This window comes from Hemicordylus capensis, chromosome 2 (assembly GCF_027244095.1).
Source record: "Hemicordylus capensis ecotype Gifberg chromosome 2, rHemCap1.1.pri, whole genome shotgun sequence".
NCBI classification, from domain to species: domain Eukaryota; kingdom Metazoa; phylum Chordata; class Lepidosauria; order Squamata; family Cordylidae; genus Hemicordylus; species Hemicordylus capensis.
The window spans coordinates 429,099,318-429,118,541 of record NC_069658.1 but is presented as its reverse complement, the minus strand read 5'-3'; the positions used below and the strand labels follow the sequence as shown (position 1 = coordinate 429,118,541).

Sequence of the window (19,224 nt, the reverse complement as noted above, 5' to 3'; positions counted from 1 at the left end):
GGGAGGTACGCTGCCCGCCCATGGATTTTGGAATATAACGGAGCGCCGGCAGGGGGGAAATGGTCATCCCTAGAGGTCTTGCCGGTAGCACAGAAAGTCCTCCTCTCGTCTCCTTGTGCTTCCTACCAGCTCTGCGAGGCGTGTGTGGAATGGTGCTTGTTGCAATGTTTTGCAAGGGTTAGATCAGTCCCAAGGAGCTACTCTGATGACAACAGCAGGGGGTTTCTTGCCATCCTGATTATAGGAACACAGGAACATAGGAAGCTGCCATATACTGAGTCAGACCATTGGTCTATCTAGCTCAGTATTGACTACACAGACTGGCAGCGGCTTCTCCAAGGTTGCAGGCAGGAATCTCTCTCAGCCCCATCTTGGAGATGCCAGGGAGGGAACTTGAAACCTTCTCTCTTCCCAGAGCGGCTTCATCCCCTGAGGGGAAGATCTTGCAGTGCTCACATGTAGTCTCCATTCAAATGCAACCAGGGTGGACCCTGCTTAGCTAAGGGGACAAGTCATGCTTGCTACCACAAGACCAGCTCTCCTCTCCTGGCACCATGTATCATAGTCCTGATCTGTATAGGGTCTCTTGGCTGCTTTTTTAAAAAAAGGGTAAAAATGGCCACTGTCAGGCCTTCCCACTGGCTCCCAAGGGGTCAGTACGCTCACTGGGATGCAAAGCGATCCAGGTTTAGGAGGGGGGTTATGCTGGGCGTAAGCACCAGGGTCCTCACAGATCCTGATGTTCCACACGAGCAGCCTAGCCCAGGCTAGGCTAGGCTGCTCATAAGGATAATCTCCTTGATGTCTTGTATGCCATTTATGTCTTGACATCAAGACATTGATGTGTCTTGTTTCCCATCCTTTTCAGGTACCAGCCCCAACTATGGCAGTGGAGACACTGAGGTGCTCACAACTTTCAGCTGGGATGATCAGAACATACGCAGGGTTTTCATCAGGAAGGTAATATCTCAAAACAGATGGCCATGGGGAGGAGGGGTCCCTCCTTCTTACTGTACTTGAGGTGTATCAAGTATGCCCAAATATTGCTTGCCTCCACTGCAGAAGTGGAGTGAAGCTGGAAATGTATCCTGATTGTTGAAGTCCATCAGTATCATGGTGCCACCATAACTCTCAACCCAAATCCAAGCAAATCTGTTGTAGTTTTGTGATAATATAGAGACTACTAAGGCTGCAATTCTGTGAATTTGACCAAATTTACTTCTGAGTAAACATTAATAGGATCGTAGTGTGAGATCACTTATCCAACTGTCAGTTGCAGCCTAAGGACCTCAGCCTTGTAGGAAAATTATAACCAACAGATAAGCCAGATCCACAGTGCCACCTTCCGGGGTGCTGTTTAAAGATGTTAGGTGGCAGTGCCTCCTCCCCCTCCAAGACCACAAGGTCATTCACACAACCATAAACTGTGTTTTACTCAGGTTTGGTAGCTGTGTATGCTCCCAGTTTTCGATTGCATAGTGTTGGGTAGGAGTGACTATGTGGAAGCAAAGTTGGAGGGAAACCAGTAGTGATGTGCACGGACTGGTCCGGAGGCCATTCTACAGGCCTCCGGACCGGTCCAAGCATGGGTGGTTCGTGGTTCGAGCGGACTAGGGTGTGGGTCTCTTTAAGGGCGGAGGGAGGGTGTACTTACCCCTTGAAAAAGCGGCGGGAGGGGTAAGTACACCCTCCCTCCACCCTTAAAGAGACCCACACCCCAGTGCCGGACCGCAGCTCTGTGGTTCCGTGCACATCTCTAGAAACCTGGGGTAGCTTTTCCTCCTACCTTGCTTCCACGCAATCACTTCTACCCAGCACACACAGCTCCCAAACCCAGATTTGACACCGTTTTTGATGGTGTGAATGACCACATGTGCTCCTTCTTCAGGAGTATATGTATCTCTGGCTAGCTCACTGGTTCGACAGACAGTGAGGCTGTTCACATGCGTAGCCTAGGCTGCACATGTGAAGTGCTGGGATCGAGCGCAATCCTGCTGCTGCCCCCATGCCAAGCCCAAGTTTAAAACCCGGTGTTTAGCCGAAACAAACCTCGGTCCGTGAGTGTCCGGGCGATTGCCGCCGGCGATTGTGTCCGGGCGATTGACTTCCCTCTGGCCTGCCACCATTTCTGGCAGTGAACACGGTCAGGGGGAGGAGTGGCCATGCTGAGCACAGCAGCTGTGCTTGTAGTGCGGCACACCCTGGGATGCGGGAGCGGGGAAGCCCTCCCACTCCCAGCTCCAGAAGTCACCAGGCCACCGCTTATGTGGGTGTGCAGCACGGCAGAGGTGTGGGCGGCCGCTGCTCATCTGCCAGGGAAGGCCGGCAAGTTCCTGCATTCGCCACAGGGCTGTGAGGTCATGTGAAAGACCTCAGTCTTTTCTTGTTAAGTGAAATGGGCTAGATATTTGATTTGTGCAACAAAGGCAAATATCCCAGGTTTTTTTAAAAAAAAAAAATCATGGGGGGAGGGGGCATTGCCAGATATTAATTCAACTGCTATGTTAATAATGAGGTATACATAGTGTAACATGATCCCAACAAACGTTCTTAAAATACAAGTCCTCCCTTCACACACACACACGCACGCACGCACCTGTCATATCTATGGATATTCTGCTAGTAAAATAAAGAATAAACCACCATAACATAAGCAGGAGTGGGTCCAGTGCCTGTGCTAGGGCAACAGCCAAGAATTGTATCCCACCAGGCTGCATTTTTCAACCCCTGGTTCGGAGCATTAGCCATGCTGACTTGTACCCTGTGTTCCTATTTTCAGGTTTATGCTATTATCATGCTGCAGCTGCTTGTTACGGTCGCCATTGTGGCTGTCTTCACCTTCTGGTAAGTCCCTGGCCTAGCAACAAGTCTTGTGCCTTGAGTTCTTCACTTTTTTTCTGATTTGATTAACTTTTCTCACACTGGCATTGCTATTCTCACACCCTTTGCATGTGTGTCTCCAGAGCAATGATCTTCACTTTTTTCCAATCAGAGGCCACTGGCAAAAAATCCTCTGTGTGGGAGCCATTTCCCACCATGCTGACCTCTGCACAGTACTGCACTTTTCTCTGTGTGGGGTGTCTCACTCAAGAGTGTTCCCCTTTAAGAGAGAAAAGAGCCCTCTCTTAAGAGCTCCATGGGGAAAGAGCTGGGAAGGGTACACTTCCCAGCACTCTGCATGCCTTCGAAGATGATGCAGGGGCTCAAGAGGGCTTTTCCCTTAAAGGATTTCCCTTAAAGGAGCCCCCTGGTGCTGGGCAAAGAGCAGTGCTGTGCAGTTAGAATGGCCATGTCTGCATGGTGCCAGGGTGACTATGCCAAGTATTCAGCTTCAGCCAAACCTTCACACAGGCTGAATAAACAATTAGTCAGGGGGCCACACTTAGGGTTAACACTGCTCTCTACTGTTGACCAAATCATGGGAAACCATGGCTGGAAAGGCTGAAACCATAGGAAACCGTACGTTTAACTGCAATTCCACCCCTGCCCCTCTCTAAATTCCTTGGATATTTTGACCAAGGAGTAATGTCCAAATTTAACAATTTTGAGGAAGTTCTATTTGCCACGGATTTGTGGTTTGCCACCAGAATTAAGAAAGGCTGATTCCTTCATTGAAAGAGGGAGGGAGGGTCTCTTAGAGGGCACACTAGAAGATCCTGTGTTATTTTATCCTTGTCTTCTTTGTGTCACTCAGTTTGTCCCTGGCAACTTTGTCTCAGAGAATAAAACATTAGGATTCTCCAGCACAGCTACAAACACCTTGATTCATATCATTATTTCTAACAGCAGTTGGTTGCTTGAAGTAACCAAATAGCAAAGGTGTTGATGGCACAGGGGCACCTGAATCAATTGCCTTTGTCATCAATAATAAATTGATATCACTTGAAACCTTTCAAGCCATTTAATCTACTGTTTCTGAAGGAAGCTATTTCCCCGGAGTGGAATAAGGCAAGGAAATCAATGGCATTAGTCTGGCGATGGTGCACTCTTCGCTTGTTTCTAAGGTGAAACTGAATAGAGTTCCTCCTTCTTCCTTTTCGTCCGGGGAAGATATGTCTAACCCACCTTCCCCGCAGCCTGCTCTGGAGCCCTCACTGCTCGTAAGTTGAGGCTCAAGGGCAACATTATAATGATATTGCTACAATTCTTCATCACAACAGATTTTTAAAAATTAGTATCAAGAATTCAAATGAAATTGCCCATCATCTTATTTATTTATTTATTTATTTATTTATTTATTTATTATTAGCTTCCAAACAGTTCTTTCCACCAAGGTCTCTTTCTTTGCGCAAAAAATAAAATGTCATTCACCAGATGCTACAGGTTAAAAGCAAAACAGTTTCAGAATAAAACACACTGAAATGGTTCTGCTTTTATTCAACCTATAACATCCAGGAGTTTTTCACACCCAGCTTTTAGTTTACATCTCCTCCAGAATGGAGCTGTGCAGTCACACATTAGCCAAATTTACCCCAAAGTCCCTGAGAGCTATCAGGGAGTACTTCAAACACAATTTGGATATTAGAGTGTAGCCCAATTTATATCCGGGGCAAAAAAAAATCCACTTTTTGCGTTGGTTTTTTGGGGCAACTTCAAACTCTCAGTAAAGCCTCTCAGTAAACCTGCAGTAAAGCCTGCTGTTCTGGAAAGCAACCAGTGAATGGTGCTTCCCCCCCCCACCCACCGCAGATAAAGAGGTCTTGGTGGAAAGAACTGTTTGGAAGTTAACATGTGTAGAGCATCACCAACTTATCAACATATTATTTATTTATTTGTTACATATAGATCCCACTCTTCCCGAAAGGCTCAGAGTGGCTTACAGCATTCTTTAAAATTAATAATCATGTCCCCAAAGGGCTCACAATCTTTTTTTTTTTTTTTAAGTTTAAAAGGGGGGGAGTTTTCAGAGGAGAGGGTCCAGAAGGTACTTAGCCCTCCTCAGGCTGATGGAGGTGCTGGCTTGCTGCTTGCCTCCCCCTCTGCTGCAGCTAGATGACATTGGCTTTAGATTATGGGGATCCCACCCTCCCCCAATCCACTGAAAACCCCATTCATCAAGCACTTAATAACTTCAGTCATTTAACTCTAATCATAATACATGGCTGACATACTATTACCGAATTTCCATTGGGGAACAGCATAACAACGCATCTCTTCAGCCAAGCTTTTTAGCTGCCTGGTAGTTTTTATGGATATTTTAATTTGATTTTTATATGTTTTAATTGTTAAAATTTCTTGGTTTGGTTTTATTTCTGTTAACTCCCTAGAGACTTCGGCAGTAGGTGGTATACAAATAAGTTAAACGAATAAATAAAGAAGAGAGCCAGCATGGTGTAGTGGTTAGAGTGTTGGAAAAGGACCGGGAAGCTCACTGGGTGATTTTGGGCCAGTTTGGTATCTCTCAGCCTAATCTACCTCACAGGGTTGTTGTGAGGACAAACATAACCATGTACACCACTCTAGGCTCCTTGGCAGAAGAGCAGGATATAAATGTAAGAATAAATAAATGAATAAAAAATAAGGTTAAACCCCTCCAAGTGCCATGGCCTTGAGCCAAACAGGGCCTTCTCTTCCCTCAACCTCTTGGCAGTATTTAACCAAAGAAAAGGCCATTGGGAGATCTGATCACAGAGCTTCTACATCATGTCTAGCTTGACCCTAGGAGTAAAGGGGAGTATGTTACGGAGCACAGGCATAGCTGAGTGGCTACATGCTTTCAGATACATTATATGGGGGCTGTGTCTCTTTCAACTTCATAACATTTGTTTTATTTTTTTCTTTAAATGTGAAATTGTGAGAATACTTTCCCCACCATTTGATTAAAGTTTGAAAGGGCCACCAGTAGTCAGTCAAAATTACTTCAGGGGCCAGAATTGACCCTCAAAGCTACCAGATAGTTGGTCATCCCTTGCCTGTGTAGTTTCTGTGGTTAGACAGAGAGACGATCCCATGCTTCTGGCTGGGTGCATGAGAGTGCAGAAAATGCCACTCTACAAATGCACACAAGAGAGAGGACAAAGATGAAGGGAGAGGAGTGGTCATCCCAAATGGAGTAAGGGATGGCGCAACTGAAAATGCCATGCTGGCCCAGGAAATGTTCAGCAGACAGCGCAATGATGGCCTGGGCTGGGCACCCAACTCATATCCCTGACACGTCCATTCTCTAGAGCAGTGTTTCTCAACCTTTTTGGAGTCAAGGACTGCTAAATTCTTTGTGCAGAGTTTCAAGGACCGCTACATTCTTCATGCACAGTTTCCCAGACTAGCAGAACTTGCATCTCTGGGCAGTTTACAATTAAAATAGTATAAGCATTAAAATCATTAAATTTGGAATCTTTTGCAAACATGGAATATTAGGGGTTCTCAGCCTTGGGTCCCCAGATGTTGGTGGACTTAAACTCCCACAACCCCCAACCATAATGGCATTTGGCTTTGAAGGGTCAATGGTTCAAAGGGTCAATGGTTCAAAGGGTCGAAGGGTGAATGGGTCAATGGGCAGAAGGACAAGCAGGAGAGAGGGCGAACAGGGCAAGTGGCTGAGGGGACCTGGGGCTGGGCAGGGGGCAATGGGGTCCCCAGGCAACCACCTCACCTTGCCTAATAGTAGTTACGCCCCTGCCTTAGGATCACTTCATTCCAGTGCCATTCATCCAATTACCCTTTTGCATGAATGCACAAAATGGTATCTTGCCTCTCCCCCGCACCATGCTGCCTCCCTCAGCCCTCCTTGGTACTCGTGCTTGCTCCCCCTCCCCCAAGGAAGGTCCACCTGCACTCCTTTTCTGCACCTCCATGATGCTCCTCTTCCTCATCTGTGCCATGTGCAAAACTGAGGAAGTGAGTGCCTTGATTGCAGTTGTTGGGGGGTGGGTTTGACTCCCAGCTGTCAGCTATCTTGGTGGTTTTCACACTGATCCGGGGGACCTGGGGGTTCTTCAGAAGCTTCTCATAGGCCTTTCAGTGAGTAAAGCAGTAATGGCAGTTAAGTTTCCCTGAATAACAGCTTGTCTACCAAGACCAGTCTCCCCCTGCAATGCATGGCCCCAGGGGAATTACAGGTTTATGATAACATATGCTTCAGTTCATGCAGGTCAGCAGTGAAATCCAACAGGCCTGGTCAGTTGCTGGTGCTGCTGATTAACTAAGCATGGGATATATTATAGGGCACATTGTGACAAGCACACGTCTGCCAAGGAACATAGGAGGATGGGAAGCTGCCTCATACCAAGTCAGACCCTTGGTCCACCTAGCTCAGCATTGTCTACACTGACTGGCAGCAAATCTCCAAGGTTTCCAGCAGGTATCTTTCCCAGTCCTACCTGGAGGAGCCAGGGAGTGAACCTGGGACCTTCTGCATGCAAACAGATGCTCTACCACTGATCTAAAGCCTCTTCACCAAAGGGGAATATCTTACAGCAGACAACTCACACATATAGTCAACCATACAAATGTAAACCAAGGCAGACCCTGCTTAGCAAAGGGGACAACTCATGCTCACTACTGCAAGACCAGCACTCCAGCCCCGTCTGGCCCAGAGGAAGTTGTGCCCTAGAATGCATCCCAAGTTTAGTTCAGTCAGGAGCAGCTCGTCTAGTTGGGGCAGCGAATGAGACAGCTCGGGTTGCTCCTCCCTCCCATCCCTCCCAAGAGCCATGCTGCCTGCATGCTGGCCATTTGTCAGGTCGGCAGCGCAACTCTTGGGTGGTTAACCACGCAGCTCTACCTGACAAAACACCAGCCTGCAAGCAGCATGGCTCTCAGGCAGTGTGAGAGAGAGAGGAGCAATCCGAGCTGCCTCCTTTGGCACTGCCCTGGTGTGGTTAGGACTAGGGATATGCAGAACCAGTTTGATCTCGAACCGGTCCTCTGTGAACCATCATGGTTTGAGCAGTTCGATCATGAACCAGACCACCCTTCCGGAAGGCAGGCCAGTCCAAGATCAAACTGAACCAAATCCAGCTCAAAGCGAACTGGTTCGATGGTTCAAGCCTGGCTCAATTGAGAGTGGTGAGAGGGGTGAAGGCAGTGCAGGGGGCGGTAGAGAGGCATTTAAAAAAGTAAATGAGGTCCTTACCCTTGGTACCGAAACTGCCTAAAGCAGCGGCGCTCCCTTTAGCAGCTTCCGTGGTGGCAAAGCGCCAGCACTCACCTAGCCTCCACGCATGCCAATAAAGACCTCGTTTACTTTTAAATATGCCTCTCGCCACCCCACCCCCACCCCAGTGCTGACCTTACCCCTTTTGCCACCCTCAGTCAAGCTCAGCTTGACAAGCTGGTTTGGTCGAACCAGTTTCGGTACAAATTTGGTTCGGTACAAATTTAGTTCTGATTTGGACCATACCATGAGAAATGGTCCGTCCACACCAGTAGTTAGGACAGCCATTGCATTCCTGATTCAATCTGGAAATAGTTCTCTGAAGGTAGAAAGTTTGGAAGCTATTGAACTCTCCCAATAACTTCTTGTTCTCTGTGGGTTCTGGTGTCCTCTGTCATGACTGCAAGCAATGCATAATATCAAGAAGCTGGAACTGGCTTATCCAGCCCATGAGTCCAGCTGTTGAAAAACAAGGTCATGGATCAACTAAGCTCTCTCCATGTTCGGCAACTTCTACCCTCTTTGAATGTCTCTCATATTCCTTTTCTTTCTCTTTCTTTCCTGCAGTGAACCAGTCAAAGGATATATCCAGTCAAATCCAGCCTGGTATTGGGCTTCCTAGTAAGTACTGACTTCACCTCAAAAATAGGCCAGCACATTTTTTTAATAAGTCAAATTTAGGGTGTCCAAAAACCTGCAGGATGTGTGCGACTCGATCCTACTCACGCTAACTCTGGAAAACGCTGCCCCATAGAGATCAGTGGGACTTTCTCCCAATAATGTGAATAGAAACTGCATAGGACTGCAAACTTAAAAGTTGAATTCATATGAGCGAACAGCATGGCAACATAGAACTGATATATTTTTCTTATTTAAAAAATCAGATTCATTGTAATTGCATCAAACGGCAATCCTGTGTGAGTCGAGCGGCATATATCCCACTGAACTGTGATGGGATTTTATCACAAAATCTCAGAAATACAGTTGGCTGACATTTTTGCCTCTGATGTAAAAAGTCAAAATATTATTTCCCTGTTCTGGGCTACAACTTTTGGGCTGCACTGAATGTTGCCCAATAACATTTTCCAGGATGTAAATAGTGCTTGGAGAAATATTCCCTCCAGCCTCCTCTTCCCCTTAGGTTGGTGCTCATCTAGTTCACGTGCTGTTCACTATGCCGTGTCTCTGATTCACTGCTCTTGTAGCAGCATTTGGGAAGAGGAGTCTTCCTGGCAATGGTCACGTGGGCATTCTCAGCCAATGAGGAGTTCTCCTGGGAGTGGCCACGTGGGCAGTGGAGGTGGGCAGCCAATAATAAACATAATGGAATCATGGCACTTTGTGATCAAATAGATCTGGCTACACCACAGTGTCACAAAGTCAACTAAGATTGAGGGCAATGCCTTCTGGATCAGCACTGACCTTACTGCAAATGGGTGAAAATACTAAATATCCTGTTTGGAGCAACTAAAAAATACCACTGCAAAAGGGGGCATTTGTGGCTGTTGCTGTAAGTTTCCATGAAAGCTCTTCCCCTCTTAGGCTTAGCGCTTTGTAGCTTTTGTGTTTTTAAATTACACAGTGCAATGGACATTGTCAGGGTTGTCAGGGCCATCCAAGACACTTTGCTGCCTGAGGGAAAGGACAATATTATTTCCCCCCTCTCCCAGCTGCGGGTATGATAACATCCATCATCAACAAGGGGTTACTCAGCATTCTCAGGCCATGTTACCAAGGCTGTGACAGCAGCTCATGAGCATGCTCAGACTATGCCATCAAGCCAAACAGTGGTGTTCCTAGCTCACATTGTGGGGGCGGGGGGAGAGGGGTGCCATTTGAGCTTTCCCTTAGAAAATGCTATGGTTTACTCTACCAACACAGATGGAATGTCTAACAATGAAATGCAGTGCCTTTGACTATAGACTGGCATATGGCCAATGTATCCAGGATTTACCTCTCTGCGAGTCATCATTTCTGCAGGTTCAAAGAATGGGCTGCTAGAGCATGGTCTAGTGTTGCCACCATCCCCACACCCCCTGCCATCTCCCCCGGGCCTTGCTCCTAAAAGTAGTTTGAGATGGTCACCGTGCCATGAAAAGCTTCACCAGCTGAGTGTGTGTGTGTGTGTGTGTGTGTGTGTGTGTGAGAGAGAGAGAGAGAGAGAGAGAGAGAGAGAGAGAGAGAGAGAGAGAGAGAGAGACTGCACAGGAGCAGGGCCAGAAGGAAAGGTGGCAACCCAAGTTAGCCTCTGCTTTGATGGAGGCTAACCCAGGTGAGCCTTTGAAATCCACTTTGGTGGTGCAAGTTGACCAGTCATTGAACCTGAATGATGGTGGGAAATGCCAAGTCTTCTTCCGCCACATCCTTCGCTGCAAGGTATGTGCTGATGTGGCATGTCCTGTGGTGTCTGCTGCGAGGGTTATTTTTGGCATGTGAGGAGGCAGATTAAGGAGGCAGAAGGCGTGCGGTGCTGAATGTTGAAATGGGTGTGTGTGTGAGAACACCGTTCAGAATCTTCTACTTATTTAGGTTTTACACAGGCAGAAAAACTCAAAGGGATTGACTCAAGAGGCCATGCCTAAGACTTTATTCCTGTGGTGTACCACAACTGTGTTCTCCCCACAAGCAACATACAGTGCTGCTCACCCGTAGGGCCAGTTCAAGCATGCATTCCCTGCTCTTTAGTCATTAACGCATCACCAAGAGAATGACTCACATTTGCAAAGGAGCCGTCACAGATTAATCACCACAGATTGAACTTTCATACTAGCTGCTGTCCATTCAAGTGCAATGCTTTTCATTGGAGTCAGCCCCAGGCCGAGGCCAGCTCCAGACTTGGGGCAGGGGCTGGTAAGGCACCCTCAGTTGCTCCCCTTAAGCAGAGCATGCACCCCAGTGATTATTTTATGCTGCTTCTGTTGGCCAAATCAGATATGACGTCTGCACTTCATGACTGGAACTGCCAGTGAGCTGGTTTGGATGCCCCCCCCCCCCGGCACTCTTCTCATGCCATGGCCCCGATAGATATGCCAGCCTTCAAAGTTGATGTTTTGTTTTGTTTTAAAGACATCAGGAGTTCCAATCATGAGACTACTTTGGCCCTAATCTTCTTAGCTGCTGCATGCGAAGTGGGGATGACAGCACTGTTAGGACCCCCATAGATGCCCAATCTCACTGTTCTCTGGAGCAGGCCCTGATCTGCTCACACATTCAACTGCCAATCATCAAATGGCAATCAACAGTTGATAAATCAAATGATGTGCATGTGTGTGTGAAAGAACCCCCAGACTTCTGTAATGCTGGAGGAAATTGGCAGTTTGAAGGAAGAAGCTGGTGTCAGCAAAGAATTCTTGCCTCAGGCCATTGGATGTGATAGGGGCTTCTGTAACCTTAGCAACTGTGTTGGAGAGGGAGTTTCCACTGGCACAACTTGTCTTAATATTGCACTACACAGGGGAGAAAAGCTAGTCCCACTTTTTCTCACTGTTCCACCATGTTTCCGTTATGCCCACTATATCTATGTTTTCAAGATGTTTTCCATCTTGGCTCGGGGGCTTCTGGCATTGGTATTCACCTATACACTGAATCTCTTACCTGGTGTGTGCTATCTTTCTTATGGCCATTTGATCTCTTTGACCAGTTAGCACATCCTTCTGTCTGCTCCTTACTGGTTCTGCTGTGACTCCTTTGGGGTTTATCTGAAGCGTTTACACCCTCGAACCTTAAGGGATGGCATTTGCCAAACGGGATACTGCCCAGCTCCCATCAGCTATCCCCCAGACATCATGTTAAAAGCTGCTCTACAACCTTTTTGATTTTAAGCGCCAGCAGTCTGGTTCCATCTTGGTTCAAGTGGAGACCGTCCCTTTTGTACAGGCTCGTCTTATCCCAAGATGTATCCCAGTGCCTAACAAATCTAAACCCCTCCTCCTGGCACCACTGTCTCATCCACACATTGAGACCCCTCAGCTCTGCCTGTCTCGCTGGTCCTGCTTGTGGAACGGGTAGCATTTCTGCAAATGCTACCTTGGGGGTCCTGGACTTCAGTATGCTACCTAGAAACCTAAATTTTGCTTCCGGGACCTCCAGACTACATTTTCCAACATGGTTGGTGCTGATGTGCACCACGACAGCTGACTCCTCCCCAGCACTGCCCAACAGCCCATCTAGATTCCACATGACGTCCACAACTTTTGCACCAGGCAGGCAAGTCACTGTGCGGTCTACACACGGGCCACAGACCCATCTCTTTATACCCCTAATGAGTGAATCACCCACTAAAAGGAGCCCTCCACCTAAGGAGTATCCACTGTGCAAGAGGATATGAACTCATCATCCATGGAAGGCATCCCTTCTAAGGGAGTGTTCCCCTCTTCCTTGGAATGATGTCCCCTTCCCTGAGACCTTTATTCTCTCTGACAGCAGAGGAGCCACCAGTCTGGGAGTGGGATGCCTCTATCACGTCCCTGAGAGTCTCATCCATATAACTCTGGATGTACACAAACTCTGGCAAAAGAAATGCAAGGCAACAATAAGGGAGGCAAAAAGAGAGTTTGAGGAACATTTAGCTAAAAGCATCAAGGGGAATAACAAAAAATTCTTTAAATACATCAGAAGCAGGAAACCTGCCAGGGAGACAGTTGGACCGTTAGACAATGAAGGAGTGAAAGGGATTATTAAGGAGGATATGGAGGCTGCAGAGAATCAAAAGGAGTTCTTTGCATCTGTCTTCATGCAGAGGATACTAAGTGTATAACTGTGCCTGAACCAAGCTTCTCAGAGACAGAGGCTAAAGAACTGAGTCAGATAGATATGATAAGCGATGGTGTTTAAAATGTCTGGAAAAACTAAAAATTAGCAAATTGCCAGGGCCAGCTGGCCTCCACTTGAGAGTCCTTAAAGAACTCAAATATGAAATTGCAGAGCTCCTTGCAAAAATATGCAACCTATCCCTACAATCGGGCTCTCTACCGGAGGACTTGAAAGTAGCTGATGGAACACCGATTTTCAAAAAGGGATGCAGGGGGGATCCGGGAAATTATAGGCCGGTTAGCTTAATGTCTGTTCTGGGCAAATTGATGGAAAGCATTCTCAAGGATCAAATTATTAAGCATATAGAAGAGCAGGCTCTGCTGAAGGAGAACCAGCATGGCTTCTGCAAAGCTAAATCTTGCCTCACCAACTTTTCGGAGTTGTTTGAGAGTGTCAACAGGAGTGTGGATAAGGGTGATCCAGTCATCATAGTATACTTGGATTTTCAAAAAGCTTTTGACAAGTTCCTCATCAAAGACTCTTGAGAAAACTTAGCATGAGATAAGGGGAGAGGTTCATGTGTGGATTGGTAACTGGTTGAAGGACAGGAAACAAAGGTTGGGAATAAATGGACAGTTCACTAATAAATGATCTAGAAGTTGGGGTAATCAACTTCTGGGGTAAGCAATCTCAAAAGAGATTGTGAGGAGCTCCAAAAGGATCTCTCCAAACTGGGTGAGTGGGTGACAAAATAGCAAATGTGCTTTAAAGTTAGCAAGTGTAAAGTGATGCATATTGGGGCAAAAAAACCCAACTTCCCATATACACTGATGAGGTCTGAGCTGTAGAGCTGTAGATGACTGGCCAGGAAAGAGATCTTTGGGTTGTGGTGGACAGTTCATTGGGAGTTGTAGTCCAACACCATCTGAGGATCCTAGGTTTGGTACCTTTGCCCCCTAAGACTGATTGCAAATGATTGCCACACTGCTGTGTTGGGAAGTATTTGGAGACACCATTAGGGACTAACTCCTACCTGACCTTGATGACTCTAGCCCAGGCCTGCTGAACCTTGGCCCCTCCCAATTGTTTTTGGCCTACAACTCCCATAATCCCCAGACACAGTGGCCAACATTTATGGGAGTAGTAGTAGTAGTTGTTGTTGTTAACATTTTATATCCCGCTCTTCCTCCAAGGAGCCCAGAGTGGTGTACTACATAATTCAGTTTCTCCTCACAACAACCCTGCAAAGTAGGCTAGGCTGAGAGAGAAGTGACTGGCCCAGAGTCACCCAGCTAGTTTCATGTCTGAATGGGGATTTGAACTCGGGTCTCCCCGGTCCTAGTCTGGCACTCTAACCACTACACCACGCTGGCTCTGTTGTAGGCCAACATCTGCAGGAGGGCCAAAGTCTCTAGCCACTGAGAATCAAGCCTGCTCCTATCTATGTCTGTGCTAAAATTAGTGGGAGAAAGGGGGGCTGACATCTATGAGCCTCACTCCTTCCTTTCCCCTTCTTTGTCCAAATCATGCTCCTCCTATAGCCTCCTCTCAGTAGAGTAGCTAAGGGAGCTGTCACAAAGGTGGGGGACTAGTCCCCCTGTAATTCATGCACTGATCTACATAGCCCCACCTCTGCCCCTTTTCATCCAGAGAGCTCCATCCCGAGCTCTGTTTCTTGGTCACTATGAGGTTGTGATGGATCATTAAAGACCAGATAGACAGACAGACAGTATTGTGTCTTTATAAATGAAGGAAATATGGACAAGAGATCCTCCTAATCACAGCAACAAAAGGCATGTTTTTCCTGCAGCTGACTTTCTCATTTTCTTCTTTTGTTTCCTCCCAGTGCTGTCTTCTTTATTACCTACTTGATTTTGGCCTGCTGCTCTGGACCCAGGTAAGATACTATTTTCAACATATTTGATCTGCAAGTGATCTCCATATAGGTAGCGAAGTGATCTGTGCTACCTGCAAAGTTTGGTGACACTCACATCAGCTCATGCTGGTCCTCTCTCTGTCATCCCCTTTCTCTGTTTTGTATCTGCTTTCTTCTTGAATGATCAAACAACATCCCAAATGCCAGGCTTTATTTTTGGTATGATACCGTTTGAGTTCCCTAATGGGTGGGATGGTCCAGAGGCCATCTTTTCCAGGTCAACTTTCCTGGGGAGGGTGAAGGTGTTTTTGTAATATTGGTTTATTAACAAATATAGACGTGGAGCATGGGGAGTGAGCAAGAACTAAGCCAGACAATGCTGGCCTTAGAAAGCTGTTCCCCAAAGTCAACAGTCTGCCCTTGGACCCCTCCTCCTCCCATACTCCAGAAAGCTGCAAAACTCAGGCTTCTGCATCTTTTGCTTCTATGTTAAGTTTCCCTTGAACCTCCCCAAGTGGGTAGTTCTGTCCACTAGCTAGTCGCTACCAGCCATCAAAAGACATTGGGGCTATTCACATGACCATAGGAGAAATGATTTTGAGTGGCACTCACTCACACGCGCAGTTGGGTGGGCAGAGGGTGGGGGGGAAGCAGGGTTCAACCTACCTTCCTCCTGACGACTGCTCTAAGTAGTGTGGCGCGCAAGCCATGTGCTCACACAACCAGCACTGCCGGGAGCAGCATGGCTGATTATCCGCGCTGCTCCCAGCAACCTGGATAAACAGAGGCTGGGACTTGTCCCGGCCTGCTAGAATCACACAGTGTGCTGAACACTGAGCACAGGGTACTGGAGGATCCCCCCAGGGGACGGGTGCTCTAGGTGCTCATCTCTGTGTCAGTGACCTTGGGAGCCTTTAATCTTGGCTAACAGCTGGGCTTCAGCACTGGGTTTAGTGCTGCGCAGATCCTGGCAGTTCTCATGCTTAAGCCTGGGCTTGGCAGCTCGTGGGAACAGCCTCATAAATTCTCATTTAAATAAGCATATTATTGTGGACAAGACAGCCAGCTTTGTGGCCAGAAACAGCCCCGAGTTTGAAGCTCGCATCTGCCAGAATGATATCAACAACCCCAAATTCAACTTCTTGAACCCCAACGATCCTTAGGTATCAGGTCCCACTGAAAAGAAACATCAGAATCCTAGGTCACCTCTCACTTTGCATGCTCGTCACAAACTTCTAAATGGGACTGCCACTTCTTGCACCCCTGCTCCTCACTGCCTCCTCCGTCTTCTTCGCCTCTGCTGCCAATAGCAGCAACGGTAATGGAAGCATCACGCGCTGGATGCTGCCACTGCTTTTATCATGCAGTTAGAGCACCTTTGTGATGGAGGAGAAATGATTTTGAGTGGCACTCACACTACTAGTCCAGTATGAATGCCACTGAAAAGCATTTTGCATGCCTTTGGTTGCTGACCCCTGTCTTGGTTGAAAGACCAGATCTATTTCAATTGTTGATTCTCCTAGGTAAGGTTAGGTTCAAATTAGGCTCGTTACCCTTTCAGCTCGCCCCTCATTGTGCCTTTAATGGCAACATGGTTCGCCACAATTAAGAGGATATAACTTTCACTTCCGAGCTGTGAAAAACAACACCTGGAGCTCTTTCTTATTGCACCTTTACTTTGGGCGGGTGGGTGTCCGTTCACATATTGGCCAGATTCACCCTGAAGTCCATGCGAACGATGCAGGTTCCCCCCTCCTTATTGGAACCTAGCCCGATCTATGTCCGTGGTTAAAAAAATAAATTCCTTTTTTTCATCAGAGTATCCATTATGCCCCAAACCCGCAGTAAAGCCTTGCGGTAAACCTGCAGCAAAGCTTGCTGTCCACAAGGCCTCCTGCTAAATCCTGCATATCAAGCCACGGTTAAAGGAACACCGACAGAGGCAAGCTGAAAAGCTGGCATAACCGTAACCTCATTCAGAGAAGCATTTGTGCACTGCATCTTCTGCAGTGACACCTTTAAAGACTAAGCAACTTCGGACTGGTTCTCATGATCAAAGAAAGGTCAGGTAAACAAAAACCGGAGATCCCAGTGGCATGTGCGCTTCCATGGAGCATATTGTGTGAACTCAGGAGTTTCTGCCAATCTCAGATTTGCATGGTGAATCGTTTTAACCAAAATCATTCCTCTTCGATTTTAACTTGGTTTGTCAATGTTGATCAGATGTCAGATTTTTGCCGCCCAAATTTGAGGTCGGCAAAAAATTTCTGAGTTCACACAATACATTCCACAGGAATGCATGCCCTGCCAGGTTCTCCGGTTTTCGTTTACCCAGTATTGCTTTGATTATGAGAACTAGCCCTTATTGTAACATAAGCTTTTGTGAACTGCAGTCTACCTCATGTCTTCCATGCTTGCTTATGCTACAGTAATTGGTTAGCCTTTAAAGTGCACAATACTTTATCATGTTTTTACTGCAACAGACTAGCACAGCTACCTCTCTGGAAGCTGTGAACTATAGTTACCCAGCAGAATTAGCATTCTGTTGCCCGACTGCTCTAAGTGCTGTGCTGCTCTTTAATTATGTTATTATGCAACATGTTATGCAATTTTCTACTCAGTGATTATGCCCTTTGGGTATCAGTGCTTACTGTCTTCCTTTCACTTAATTCACAGGAGGTACTTCCCATGGAACCTGATCCTCTTGAGTATCTTTGTGAGTAACATAACTGACACTCTGCTTGGGCTAACCAACAGGAATGTTATAGGAACTGTGGACTGATCTTCTGTGACCCACAGGATGCCTCTCAGCTCTTCCCAGGAACTGGAAGTAAAAAATCGTGGTCGGCCAAGGTGCTTTTCAGATTACACCCTGCAACAGGGACATGACATATCTCTGAAGTATGCTACCACACTTGTTGTGTTGTGACACCTCAGTCCCTACGCTGACAGCAGGGTGCCGTTCAGATTTCTAATGCCTTGTTTCTAATTTAATCACTGCAATATAGTGCTATAATGTATATCTGGCATAAGGAAGTTCCTTTTTTTTCTTGGTTAGTTTTCGCGAGACTGCTCCCCCTGCTGGGCACTTTGCTATTTACATTTTGAATGCGATTTGCCTGAACGGAAGCATTTTGCCACTGTTGAGTGGCTAATCTGGAAAGCACCCAAGAGAATGTGCTGTGGGAATTGCCTCTGTAACATGTGGCACATATGAGTGCACCTGTTAAGGTAACCAGATGCAAAGGAGGACAGGACCCCTGTACTTTTCACACTGGCGTAGAAGAGGGAATGTTGGCATACGCAACTTGTCATATGGAATTCAGAGAAGCTGCACTGCTGAAATTCCCTCTTCTACCCAACTTTTGAAGAATAGGAGAACTGTCTTCTTTTTGCATTGGGTCTTTCAGTGATATGCCAGAGGTAGATAATCTGTTCTTTGTCGAAGAAGCAAGGGTAGCCCTAAAGACACAGGGTCCTCCCAGCAATCCTTTCTGCAACATGCAGTAATGCTGGGTGCTGTGCCGATCTCCTCCTAGCAGTGGCATCTGTGTCGTTAGGCGATCACGGACTCCAGCCAAGAGCGGCAGAACTCCAAGTACAACAGCCTGTTGCAACTGGTCGGACCAGTCACAACAGCCCCAAGAAGGAGAAGAGGGAAATGCTGGCCTGTTGCAAGAGGCTGTCAAAATAGTTGCCCCCTCACGTTGCCAGAAGCAGTGTCACTAGAAGGAGCAAGGCAACTGAGCTGTGCAGTCCTCTAGCCCCAGGTAAAGATTCTTTGCACCTGCTCAGAAGGTGCTGACTTCTCCAAAAGATGCAGAGGAAGAGTGCTAGCTAGTGCACAGTGGTGATGACATGAAAAACCAGAGTTTGGAGACCAACAGTAGGGGGCTTTCCATACTGTGGGAGAAGTGGTGTAAAATCCCACAGCTTTCACCCTAACATTTTGAAGCCATCATCAGATTTAATATCACCACCTTCCAGAGAGAGAGAGAGAGAGAGAGAGAAGAGGAAGAGGGGGCAGGTGACAGATGGCTTTCCCTCACCTCCTTTCCCTTGGTTAATTTCTTGCCACTCTCTTCCCTTGACTAAGGGGCTCGCTGTCCACCACACCTCCCTGCTACAGCCGGGCATGGGCGGGGAGACGCCCCTCGCCTTGGCAGTCGCTTCTCAGCCGCAGCCGTATCGCTGGCAGGACTGCACCAAAACTACTCACCCACCCCCTTGTTTGCGCAGGATGCAGCATCACAATTTGTGTTTGAGAGCCGGGTTAGGGTGAAAAATAATTTTTAAAGGCAAAAAATAGTCTGCCTCCATGCTATCTTACTTGGGAGGAAGCCCCTTGAACTGAATTGTTTACTTCTGAGTAAACCCAGCAAGCCTGCAAACTGTTCTGAAAACTAAAAAAAAAAAAAATAATCAGCTACTTTTTTGTAATGAGCATACAATGCTTGAAGCCTGAAACATCAAGATAAGATCCAGAAACAGGCTCTGGCCA

At 47.1% G+C, this 19,224-nt stretch overlaps 1 protein-coding gene across 2 annotated transcripts in view; it reads left to right on the top strand.

The window, feature by feature from the left end:
• The window catches only part of FAIM2 (Fas apoptotic inhibitory molecule 2), an 82,086-nt gene that overhangs the window by 32,308 nt on the left and 30,554 nt on the right, over positions 1-19,224 (top strand). For both annotated transcript variants that reach the window (XM_053296749.1, XM_053296750.1), the window contains exons 4-8: positions 869-960; positions 2,780-2,844; positions 8,663-8,716; positions 14,694-14,744; positions 17,400-17,439. In XM_053296749.1, the coding sequence (XP_053152724.1) occupies positions 869-960; positions 2,780-2,844; positions 8,663-8,716; positions 14,694-14,744; positions 17,400-17,439 (302 nt within the window). The remainder of the gene's footprint in view (positions 1-868; positions 961-2,779; positions 2,845-8,662; positions 8,717-14,693; positions 14,745-17,399; positions 17,440-19,224) is intronic.